The sequence below is a fragment of the Ictidomys tridecemlineatus genome, chromosome 2 (genome assembly GCF_052094955.1).
Source record: "Ictidomys tridecemlineatus isolate mIctTri1 chromosome 2, mIctTri1.hap1, whole genome shotgun sequence".
Classification (NCBI taxonomy): Eukaryota; Metazoa; Chordata; class Mammalia; order Rodentia; family Sciuridae; genus Ictidomys; species Ictidomys tridecemlineatus.
The window spans coordinates 83,939,574-83,951,846 of record NC_135478.1 but is presented as its reverse complement, the minus strand read 5'-3'; the positions used below and the strand labels follow the sequence as shown (position 1 = coordinate 83,951,846).

The 12,273-nt window shown below is 62.0% G+C and overlaps 1 protein-coding gene across 7 annotated transcripts in view; it reads left to right on the top strand.

Moving 5' to 3' along the window:
- Positions 1–12,273, top strand: part of LOC101963847 (putative RNA-binding protein 19) — a 114,626-nt gene that overhangs the window by 78,225 nt on the left and 24,128 nt on the right. For all 7 annotated transcript variants that reach the window (XR_013434699.1, XR_013434700.1, XR_013434698.1 and 4 more), the window contains exon 23: positions 2,539–2,659. Coding sequence is in view for 4 of the 7 variants with exons in the window: in XM_078039081.1 (XP_077895207.1) it covers positions 2,539–2,659 (121 nt within the window). In the remaining 3 variants the exon portion in view is untranslated. The remainder of the gene's footprint in view (positions 1–2,538; positions 2,660–12,273) is intronic.

Sequence of the window (12,273 nt, the reverse complement as noted above, 5' to 3'; positions counted from 1 at the left end):
GCCACCAGATTCCAGCCACCAAGGCCGTGGGCACCCAGGAATGCAGCCTTACTTCCCATTAACCTGCGGGGATGGAACTGGAGGATGATTCTGCTATTTTTGGAGAGCCACATACTGTGTGGTAACTGTCACACAGAGCTGTTTGTCAACCTACCATTGCCCCTGCTCTGTGGTGGGAGTGAAAAGTCCAACGCACAACAACAGCGGCCTGCAGCAGGACCCTCCCCATTCACTGCTGCTGCGTTTCCTTTCCACGGGCAGAAGCTGAGACTCAGGGACGTTAAGCAGTTTGCCCAACATCACACAGTGAACAGGGATTTGAACCCAGCTAACCAGCCACAGAGCCCATCCCAGGGCTCACCCCTCTGTGAGCCTGAAAGCCTTTCAAAGAGAGGCCATTATTAAGTGCCGGAGGAGCTCAGAGGGGATGGAAACAGTCAGGGGCAACGTCAGAGAGCCGGGAGACAGTTTAGGGACCCACACCAATCCTCTAGGCCCAGGAGTGAGAACTGTTTCCCAGGGTAAGGCGCGCACACGGGAGGCCACAGGAGGCAGAGGCTGGGCCTATTGGGCTGCCTCCCCGGCTTCCTCGCCTTCTTCCAGGTTGAGGCCGAGAATCCAGCAGATGCTGCTCTCGGCCGCCCCCACCCCCATATCCCGGACGCGCTCCTCAGCGATGCTGGCACCAGGATGGCACCGCCACCATGCCAGGCTCCCCATCAGCTTTCTCCCCCCTCCAAGCCCCGCTCCCCCACCAGGCCGTTTCTCTTCCTCGCCAGCTGAGAGCGTGTGTGTTTAGAGCTCGGAATGGGCCATTTCGGCTCCGAGTCCAGATGCATTTTTATATCCGCCTGGAAAAAGCGCAGAGGCTCTGCTGGCTGCCAGGAGGGTTTTAAAATTAAAGTTAAAAAAAAGGGAAGACGCAGTTCCCCGCACCTGGCCCTCTTCAGAACCGCACGATCCTTCCATTGGCCACTTGTGCTCAGGGCTACGTTCTGCCCCTCCCATCCCTCCCTCTCCTGGGTGGGCACTGGGTATCCTGGGTGAGTTCTGCCCTCAGCCCCTTCACAGAGGTGACCAGGTAACCAGGGCAGGGCAAGGTCCGGTGGTGTCGCCACTTGCTTCCTGGGACTGTGGGACGAGGTGCCTGCCCCAGGCAGCTCCACCAACCTCAGGGCACCCTCTGTGGGCCCCAGAGGCTGTGCGTCCACAGTGGAGGTCAGCAGGGCCGGTCCTTGGAGGACCTCCACAACATCCACAGTGCCTGGCGTCCTCGGCTTGTGGCCTCGTCACTCAGTCTGCCTCCATGCAGCGGACCCCTGGTGGCACAGCTCCTGCCGGATGAGCACCCACCCTCCTCCACTGTCCCCTCACCGGGCTGCCTCCTCCTAGTTCAGTCACCTGAGCCCTGGGGTGGCCCCGACACAGGTCAACTGTCCAGACTCCTCGTGGGTGAGAGCCAAGGCCTTCCCGGCTTCCAGGCGTCTCGGCTCAGGGGAGCAGGAGGGACAGAACCCGCTCCTCGTCGGGTCCCAGGGCTGCTGTCCAGGACCCAGTGCAGAGCACTGGCCCCTCTCACTCTCCAACCCTGTCGGGGACACCTGGGCCTGGGCCTCTTCAAACCCAGCACCTCCCTTATCTCTGCTGAGAAAAGGGTGAGGTGACATCAGGGGCACAGAGAACTGGCCCTGGGACCACCCCTGTGAGCCCCACCCTGTCCTGGGACTGTTCACGTCACCTCTTCTGTCTCCCCCGAGCCCCGCACTGGCTCACACTGATGATCCCATCCAAAGACAGGGATTCGATCGCCCGGAGCATGAAGCTGTGGCTCACGCCTGCAGTCCCAGCAGCTCTGGAGGCTGAGGCAGGAGAATCACAAGTTCACAGCCAGCCTCACAATTTAGCGAGGCCCTGAGCAACTTAATGAGACCCTGTCTCACAATAAAAAGTCAACAGGGCCGAGGCTCAGTGGTGAAGCACCCCTAGGTTCAGTTCCCAGGACCCAAAAAGCAGAAACCCTATAGGAAGCCTTCCTGACACGGTCTTGCACGTAAAGACAGGGAACTAGGCCGAGTGTGGAGGTCCGAACAGCAAGGAGGGAGAGGAGGAGCGTGTGCCAGGCCCCCAGCTGCAGGGCCAGGGCTGGGCATGGGCAGCGGAAGGGCAGGGGACTCACAAGGAGTCAGCAGAAACCACAGGGGACTTACTGAAGAACAATGTGGAAGACAGGGCCACTAGGGCCAGCAAAGAAGAGTGGCACCAAGTGACACAAGGCTGCACAGTTGTCATGCGGGGGGAAGATGGAGCTGGGCTTCATGTGGCTGATGGGCGGGGGGCAGGGAGCCTGCTAATGGAGCACCTTATGCGTAGGGTACGTAACACAGGAGCGAGGCCCTAGCCAGGCGGCCCACGCAGGCTGTGATGGTGCTCCCGCCCTCGCAGTGTCCCTGTAAACGACGACTCATGGACAGACCGGCCCCAAGCCCTGCATCATCAGGCCTCAGTCTCAAGCACTGCCTTGTCTCTTGTCCCTTGCAGAGAGCCTTCAATGCCCTGTGTCACAGCACCCACTTGTACGGCCGAAGGCTGGTCCTGGAGTGGGCAGACTCCGAGGTGACCCTGCAGGCCCTGCGACGGAAGACGGCCGAGCACTTCCACGGTAGGAGGGCGTGGGGACTGGGCCTCAACTGGGGCTTCCTGGAAGGCAGGAGGGGCTGGGCCCCAAGAGAACGACCAAGGCCCCCCGCACCCAGTGCCGGGCAGCACCCTCCTGTCTTCGTGGCAGGAGGCTGGCCCCTGGAGGCCTCCCTTTTCTTTCGGGTGCCTTCGCTTTGGGGCCAGGTGACAGAGGACAGGTGCCAGCTCTCTTTCCCCTTCTGGTCTGTTGAATGGGTCATCTGGCAGGGAGTACAGACTCTCTCCTGTCTGCCTGGGGAGCCAGGCTCCAGGATGGGGCCAGGACAGTCCCTCCTGTGGCCGACCATGGTGCTGAGGTGCCTGCAGTCTTCCTCCTTGTTCTGGGGCACGTGCCTTCCTGTGTCTCTGCCTGTCGTTCAGGCCCATCCTGGGGGGCAGCTGAGGGCCAAGGGGACCTGGAGCCAGGAGCAGTTATTTGCTGCTGGCCAGGGAAGCTGGGGCTGGAGAGCAGGGCCTCTGACGGCCCGCTGGACCCCAGAATGTCCTCGGAACCCAGCGGCAGCCGGAGGCCTCGGGTGTGGCCCACCTGCCAGGCCTACAGAGGTCGCCCTGCCCGACCCTGGCTGCCCTGCTCCACTGCTCCACTATACTGTTTCCCAGACCGGGCAGGGCCTGACTGTGCCGCTCTGTCCTCTGTACCATGGTGTCTTGCCCCTTGGTCCCTCTTTATCCTGGACGCCTGACCTCCCCGTCCCTCTTGTCTCTTGCCCTGTTGTGGTGGCCTCTGTGGTTCATTGTCCTCACGGAACCCACACCGCCCGTGTGGGGCTGTTGTGCCCATCTTTGTGGGTCTCGGGTTCCCCTCTGGGTCACTGATGCAGGCCAGGCCATCGCCAAGGCTGGGGACATTTGAGCCAGGGCGAATGTGAAACCAGAGACAGAGGCCAGCACATAACCTCGATCTCAGTAAGTCCCCAAGTCCTGACGTGCAGAAAAGGAACGCGTCCCTATCGACAGGCATTGACAGGCCCGAATGCACCGTTGGCAAATGTTTGTGTAAGGGACTGTCCCTCCCCTGCCCCCACTACTGCCCTGGTGGGAGAGAAGCCCGGTTAGTAAGCTGAGCCCCACGGATAGCCCCCTCCCCAGTGGGAGGCTCTGCCGGAAGCACCCCTAGGATCAGCCCTGGGGATTTCTTAGCCATAGGGGCCGATCACAGCCCTGCCGTGAACCCTGCGGGATGCGGTCCCCGCCCTCCACGGCCTCTGAAGTGGGCGAGCTCAGCCCATTTTGCAGATGGGAAAACTAGAGTCACCCACCCACGAGGTGACTGTGACCCCTGGGACCTTCAGTTCCCCGCCCGACTAGGGCACTGGGGTCCCAGGCGCAGGCCACCGCCAGGCAGGGTGTATGCTGTGTGGAGCCTGGTGACAGCCCTCCCCTCTCGGGCCCCAGAGGCACCCGCGGCAGCTGGCCTGTCCGTACGGGGCCGCAGGCCTCTGCCCTCCCGGCAGGGCCATGTTCCCTCTGTGCCCTTTCCTGTGGGGAAAAGTACCCAGCTCATTGTGTCAAAATCACATTGTTCAGAGCCTGCAGGCTCTGGGCAGGCAGGATCCATGCCCAGTTCCCTCCCTGGCCCTGGCTTTGGCCTGAGGTCTGCCAGGAAGGTACTCGGAGCTCAGGGGGAGGCTGCCGAGCAGAGGCTGCACAGAGGACTCCCGTGGAGGGAGCGGAAGGCAGGCATCATCGCCGCGCCGCAGGGCTTGGCAGTGGGCGCAGCACTGACACTGGGGCCGGCGAGCAGTCCTCAGGGACAGTGGGTGGCCAGAGCAGACGAGTGGGGTCCTCACTGCAGCCCATGCGGCCAGCCTGAGGCACCCAAGTCTGCCCTGCCCTGGGCTTCCGTTTCTCAGCCTGGGTGGTGTTGTGGGGACAGAAAACCTGAGGGCCCGGAGCATGCAGCCCCTCCTGACCAGCCTCCCTGGTCCCCAAGGAGCCCAGGTGAAGGCCAGCACCTGATTGGCAAGCTGTGTGATGCTCGTGGTCACTGCTGGGCAACTGGCCTGTCGGGCCTGACGTGGGCCTGGGGGCTGGCTGTGTGCCTCCGCGGGCATCAGCCCTCACAACCGTGGTGTTTCCCGTGTGAGGTGGGGAAGCCAAGGCACAGAGAGGGCAAGTCACTTGCTCAGGGTCCCCAGCAGCTGATGGCAGTCAGGGTTCAAGCCTCGCTTTGAGCCACCTGCTAACTGAGCCTTTGTCACAGGTCCTCATGCCTGTCCCCTGACCCGGCGTGCTCATCTTTGCTGTCTGTGTAAGGGCGTAGGTGGCCCTTGCCGGGGGCTTGGAGGGGAGGGTGAGGATGCTCAGCTGCACTGTTCCCCTCATGGCCCCACCTCCCGCCCGGCCAGGCTGACTGTGGGCAGAAGGCGAGACGCGGGAGGAGTCCTGCATCCTCGCCTGGAGGGTAGCGGGGTAGACGGCAGGGAGTGGTGCCCAGGCTGGCACTCCACCTGGTCACCTGCGTGGAGCCAGCAGCCGAGCTTGGCGCATCGTAGGAGCTCCATATGCAGCAGGACTGGTCAGGTGGAGTAGTCACTGTCCTGCCTCGTCATCAGCTTGGGGGACCCAGAGCTCAGACCAGGCTGCCTGTGGGTGACCAGGGGGCCAGTTTCCACCCGACCCGCCCTTCTAGGGATACCCCGCCTCGCCACCATCCCTGTCCCCGCACGTGTGGGAGCCCCCCTCGCATCTGTGAAGTCCAACAGCAGGGGCGGGTCCTGGAGGTCACTTTGAAAGGTGCCCCGCGGAGGCCAAGACCTTGACCTGGACAGCAGAGCTAAGGGAAGGGACAGCCCCGGACGTACCCCCCGTCCTGCCCCCTCTCCCCTGTCCTTCTTCCCTCCCCGGCCTCTCACCCACTGGGTGAAGTGCGGCTCTTCAGACCTCAGGGGCGGGAGCAGGGGTGGGGGCAGGGAGGCAGTCAGAGGAGAGCCCGCCCCCGCTGCGTCCTTTTCTTCCCAAGTGTGTCCCAAGCCAGCAGGGTCGCGGCATCGAGAAGCTTCCAGGGCCTCCCTCCACGGGCCGCGGTACCTGCAAGATAACATAATGGGGGGGACACCCCAGCTGGGGAGGCAAACAGGCTTTTATTGGGCCAGGAGTGAGGCTGGGCCTCCGCCCGAGTTGTCTTACTCCAACTGGGGAGACCAATGGGCTGTGGTCAGCACTGTGCCTTTCCCCTCCAGAGCCAGGAACGAGCGCAGACATGACCCATGTGGCAAGTGGCCAGTGCCTCCCCGCCCGCCCGAACAGGCTGGGCCAGCCAGGCTGGAGACACAGTGCTTCCCTGAGGCACTGGGGAGGCTGTCTTGGCCAGGCCTTGGCCTCCAGCACAGAGCCAGGGAGGGGACTCCCACACCAGCCTCATCGTCCCCCAGCATCCCAGTCTGCCCTCCCTCTGGGGATGAGGCCCTGTCTGTGAGCCTGTGGGCCCTGTGTCCAGCACAGCTCCCATGCTGCAGGGCTGCTGGCGTGGGGTGGACGGGCAACAGGCCAGCGCGGGGCGACCAAGTCCAGCACTGGCGTGTGCTGGCACCACCCACTAATGCCTCCCTCGTGCCAGGGGCACCCAGCCCGGGCTCCCTCGGCCTCGCAGCTGGCACTGGAGCTGTTTGAGCTGAAGCCATGTGCTCCTGCCTATTCCTTGAAGCTGCACCGACCTGAACACAGGCGGCCATCGGACGTTCTGTTTCCGTTCGCTCTCATCCTGGGTATTGAACCCAGAGCTCTGTGTACCACTCAGCTGCGTCCCCAGCGCTTCCCATTGCTCTCTGGAGATGGGGTCTCTCGGCCTCTTGTCCAGGCTGGTCTCGACCTTACAGTCCTGCCTCCGCCTCCCAAGGCACTGGGATTACTGGCATGCACGTGTGACTTCTTAGTAGAGGCCTTTGTCAAGGACCTACTGTGTGCAGAGAGGAACCCACAGCGGTTTTACATTTTGCATCTCAGATGTGAGCCTCACAACTCCCTAGAGAGAGGTGCTGTTCCAGTTTTACATAGGTGCGAACTGAGGCCCAGAGAGGTCTCCCGGCTTGCTTGAGGGCACACAGCTCTGGACCCAGTGGAGCAGATAACCCTTCTCAGCATGCCTTAAATTCCAAGTGCCCTGCTCTGGCAAACCCAGGCTCCCAGTCCAGTAGGGAAGCAGTTGAGAGTTTGGCTCCCCTTCCAATAGTTTTATTGGAAGGCAGCCCTGCACATCAGTGCTCTCAACTGCAGGGGCAGTGAGCAGTTGTGGCAGAGACCTGTTGCCCACGAAGCCTCGGGTCCTCGCTGCCTGGCCCCTCACTGGAAGTTTGCAGTCCCGAGGCTTTGCGGGCTGGCTGCCCTTGCTTTATCCAAAGGCCCCTGGTGGCCAATTCCTCCTAAAATGACCGTCCTTCCTCCACGTATAATTCTGGAACCTCCTACCTGCCTCCCCTGCCCTGTCCTGCCCAGCCCCAGGCCCCTGGCTCTACCCACCTGGTTGTCCCGGTACTTGTGGGCACAGAGCTGACCCTGGAGCAGGACAGAGAGATGTGATTACCATAGTTACCAAGTCCTGTGCAGGAGATAGAAAGGGTAGATGGCATGATTCACTCTGTTCCCTAGGGGGCTTACAGAAACCTTCCAGGGAGGCACCATTTATCTGATTGGAAGGGACCAGGCAGCAGAGATCTGGGGGCAAGAAGCATGCCAGGCAGAGGGAACCACAGGTGCAAAGGCCCTGAGGCAGGAACCTGTTCAGAGCAGGCCTTAGTAGCTGGAGAGCAGGCCCAGCATGGGAAGTGGTAGGAAGGGCCTGGCTTTCATTCAGGATGCAGTGGGAAGGTCTGAGAAGGGAGGCGCGTACCAGGGCCAGGCTCACACGGTCAGACCTCCTCCTCGCTGCTGTGTGGGGTGGTGTTAGAGAGGCACAGGGTGCAGGTCGGAGTGAGGACAGTAACCAAAGCAGCGCCGGGGGTCAGGAGAAGCAGGTGGACTGTGCGTTTCTGGAGAAGGTAGTATCACTGACAGGCTCCTAGGGCAAGAGGGAGAGCAAAGGCCATGCCCAGGTCTTGGCTCCGGGTCCCCCAGCACCATGGGCCCACGAGAGGAGCCCCTGGGAAGCTGGAAAGAACAGGTGTGTGGTGGGTTTCTGAGCCAGCTGGGTTCCAGGCACCTGTTTGGTCACCTTGGGTATCACCAGAGACATGCGAGTCGGAACTCACAGGAAGTCGGGGCTGAGGGATGAATGTGGAGCCGACAGCATGGAGGGGACATGTGGAGCCTAGCGGCTCCCGTAAGCCCTCCCAGATCCAGACACCCACAGGACAGCACGCTTTCAGAAGACCAGGACCAAGAGAGCCTGGTGTTCTCACGCCAGCCCTCGCAGATAGGCCTCCTTGATCTTGACCATGGAGACATAATCATCAGGCTTTAAAATCATGGTCAGGAAATTTCTAGCAAGTATGTGAAGTCACAGGATTTATTATTCAAAAGATCCCTGTGTCGTGGCTCACCCAGCCACCTCAGGCTTCCTGAGAGCCGCCGCTTTCAGGCCTTGGCGCGGCCCCGCAGGAGGAGGGCAGAGGGGACCCTCCCAGGCAAGGAGGGCGAGACCAGCAGGAGACCTGGGCTGTCCCCACTCCTGTGGCCACCGCGGCCGCTGGAGGCAGAATCAGGAAAATCAGAGAGGAATTGTTTGGGTTGAGGCAGCGCCTAGGCAAGGTGTCTGGCTGGCCGTGGGGACTCTGGGGGCCCAGAGGCCAGCTGGAGCAGGTGCGCATAGCCACCCACCCCCAGCCCTGAGCCTCGCTGGGTGGTGTTTGGGAAATATTTCCAGGCGCTTCTGCAGTATCCTGGGCACGCTCCGCCCTCCCCCGGGAGCTCCTGTCCGTGCAGCGAGGTGCCTGCTCCCAATCCAGCTAAATTGTTATTGACTTGTGTTCTCTGCGCTCCGCAAACATTTCACTCAGCCGTCGCCAGTGAGGCCAGGGTCCCTGCTAGGGCTAACGGGGAAGCCAGCTGTGCCGGGCCATCTCTTCTGCTCCTCCTCATCGATCACAGAATTAAACTGACAGGAGGACTGCGGGCGGCCGGGAGGGGCAGGGGCCCGGCCAGGATTGGACGGGGGTTTGGGAGCCTGGGGACCAGAACGCTGGAAACGGGGTGAGAAGGAGGTTTGGCCCCTGGGGGTGGGGGACAGGGATCTGGACTGTAAGCTGGCCAGGCCAGGAGGGACAAAAACCACGGAAAACGGGTTTTATGACTACATAGTGACCTTCCGGATCAGGAGCTGCCGGATGGTCCCAGCCGAGGGCCCCCACAAATCTGAATCTCACCTACAGGTAGGAAAGCCAGAAAGACTTTGAATTAATGACCAGTATTTTACTCTTGAGAGATTTGGCCTGAAAACCAAGATTCTGGCCTGTATTGGAAAATCGAATCTAGCCACCTGCTCCCCCATAGGGCACTCGGCCTGCAGAGGGGCCCCCCATTGGTGGAAAGTGTGAGCCTCCCCTTGGCCTCAGTCCTCAGTCCTCCCTGCAGCCGCTCCAGGCTGTCTGACTCCACCACCCCACCACCTGGCCCCCAAGGAGATCTGCCATCTCCTGCCCCCACCCAGGGCCTACAGGGGCAGCGGACATTGACCCCAGCTGATGAGCCCTGAGCCCTGAAGAACCTCAAGGCCTGAGCAGGTGGTGGGTGCCCTCCAGCCTCTCCTGGCCCACTTTCCTTGCCCCTGCACAAGCGCCCGTCACAGGGAAGCTCTCAGCCCTGTCGCTCTTGCGAATGCCCAGGGGACCAAGCCCGAAGGCCCCAGGCTTGGCCCGCGTCCCTTGCCCTGCCTCGGGATAAGCTCTTGGTGATCCAGGCTGGGCGCCTCCACCCACCCTTGAGCACCGGTCTCTTGGTGGCCAGTCCAGTGACCCAAACCCCTGCTTCCCAGGATGTCCCAAGCAAGCTCACCAGGCCATGCTAGGCCGAGGAGCCAGAGCCCCTCACACCCAGGTAGCAATGGCCGTGCTTGTGACCTCGTGACCCCCGTTGCCCACCCCCAGGATCAGGACACAGGCAGCCTGGCTCCCCGCTGACTCCACCCCATGCAGGTGCAGCCACCACCTGGTCTGTCCTGCACCTTTCCTGTGGTGTCCCCTTTCCTGAGGGAGTCAGGCTGGTGCAGCCAGCCATAGGGCACATCCTTGGGCTTGGTGGGGGAGAAGGGCCTGTGGTCACATGACTTCCCCAGAGCCTAGAGCACTGCCTCCTTATCTGAAAAGTGGTCGGTCGCCAGCTCATGGGATTTCTACAGGAAAGTCACACAGAGCCTGCGGGTACCTGGGGGGCTTGGTCCTGTTCTGCACCCTGCAGCCTTAATTTGGGCAGCTGGGTCCCTTGCTGGGTGCTGCATAACCCCTAAGTGGCCTTGCAGGTCCCCTTGGTTTTACATTTAACATTTCCTCAGCACCTCCTGGAGCTGCCCTGGCCTCAGGGCCTTTCCACCTGTCATTGAGTCCTCTGTGGGAAGTGTTGTTACGGGTCCATCACTGCAGGAGTCATGCAGGTGGGGCAGAAAAGATAGGGACCACCAGGGGGCAGAGCTCAGCTGCCCTCCGCCAGCTCCCTGATCCCCTGCATGGCCCCAGGCTAGTGGTTCCACTTGCTCCTTGCCCTGTCCCCAGCATGAGCCTGGTACTCAGCAAGTGCTCAATAATAAATGCCTGCCATGGCTGACTAAAGGGGATCCAGGAGGCCCAGGAGACCAGCAGAGCAGGTGCTGTCCCCTGAACAGACGGGAACCTGCTCCTACTCCAGGAGCCCCTGAAGGACCCGCCTAGGGGGGCTGCAGGGTTGAACCAGAGAGGGACCCGGCAGAGCACCGCACTGAGGGTTGGCCAGCCAGCCTCCTGACCAGACAGCATGGGTGCCTGGCCCATGGCACCACACCTCGTGTCCTGGTGCCCAGTTTCCCCAGGGGCGGGGATTGCAGGCTGCCGGTAGCCCCCATAGTCAGGATGGCAGGCCCCTGAGTCTGAGGACTGGGGTGCATGTCCCAGCCTGGAGTCTGGCCCCGCCACCTCCCCTACCTTGCCCCCTGGGGCTGGTACAGCATAGGAACCCTGCTGGACCAGGGCTGCGGGGGGGGGGGGGAAGGAGCTGACGCACAGAGGGGACTGTCCCTGCCACTACTGCCGGGCTCAGGCCAAGAGAACAGAAGACACTGGGGAGGTGAAGTCGGTGCCCACTGCTGCAGCTCTGGGACCCCTGGCCAGACTTGGCCAGGAGACAAGGCCTCGGGCACCCTCTGCCACCGGCAGCCATGAGCGTGGGCGGCAGCCGCAGCCTGTGTCATCACCTTCCATTTCCTGGTGCCCATTACCTGCCCACAGATCCAATCTCAGAGGCCATTGTGCACCTCGGAGGCTGGTGATCAGCAGGGCCCCAGCCTTGAGCAGCGGCAGGGAGGGGGAGGAGGCCGCCAGTCCCGCATCCTGTCCCCAGTCCCTCTCCTTGGCCAACTGTGATGATGCAGCCGCTGGGCCCTCCTCCGCCTCCCCATGGGCAGCTCAGCTTGTCCCCACCTGAGCCCACTCGCTCACCCCAGGGAACTCGGGAGCCCACCCAGTGCCAGGAGCTGGCTGGGGATGCAGAGGTGCACAGGACAAAGGAGGCTGTTGCCTTGGTGGGTGGGCTGGGCAGGGTGGGCAGGGAGCTGGGCAAGGGCTCCAGGTGGGCACCTTTCACAGCCTGGGCCAGCTCAGTCGATGCCCAGAGGACGTGGGGTCTCTTAGGTGACAGGTGCCTGGGGCACATGTTCAGAGGAGTCCCAAGAGGTTGGGGTTCCCAGAGAGAAGGTGACAGGGGCTTAAGTGTGGAGTGGACAGGAAGGGCCATGTCCCCTTTAGTGATGGACAGTAAGACGGGGCGATGTCTCAGTCAGGTCCCCCTGGGACCCCAGAAGGGCACCGAGACTTCCACCCTGGGCCAAGGACTGTGACACCATCCTCGGGTTGTCCCCAGGCCAGTGTGGAAGGAGGCCAGGGCTCTGGGGGGACGAGGCACCTGCAGACTCCAGAGGAGGAGGAGGAGTGGGAGCACATGAGGTTCTTCAGGCTGCCTCTGTACAAAGAAAGCCTTAAATTGAGTGAGGCTGCCCCTAATGAGTGGTTAGACTAGCAGAAGGACTAACAGAGTAGGAACCCCAGAGCCCAGCTTCCCTGCCCTGTTTCCTAACTGGAGGGCCAGGGAACCAGCACCCCTGATCCGACTGCTGTGGTCTCCTGGCTCTTCTCTGGCCAGCACCAGAGTCGTGAGAAGCAGAGAGGACGTGACTTACGTGTGACTCGAGGTCAGGTCCACGATCTGCCACTTCCTAGCTGGACAGCCTTAGGCCTCCCGTCTGGTTCATTCCACCCCCTGCACACCTACTGTGGGCCGTTGAGAGGAGCAGGGCCGTGGCACGCAGTAGGTGCTCCATCAGGGGGAGCCTACATCAAAGCCCAAGCCAGATGTCCCCGCTTCTCCAAAGCCGCTCCTCATCGTCACTCTACACCACCCCTGGGGTCCCTGGGTTCTGCAGCTGTGCACCCCGCGTTTATTGAGCTCCTACTGTGTGCC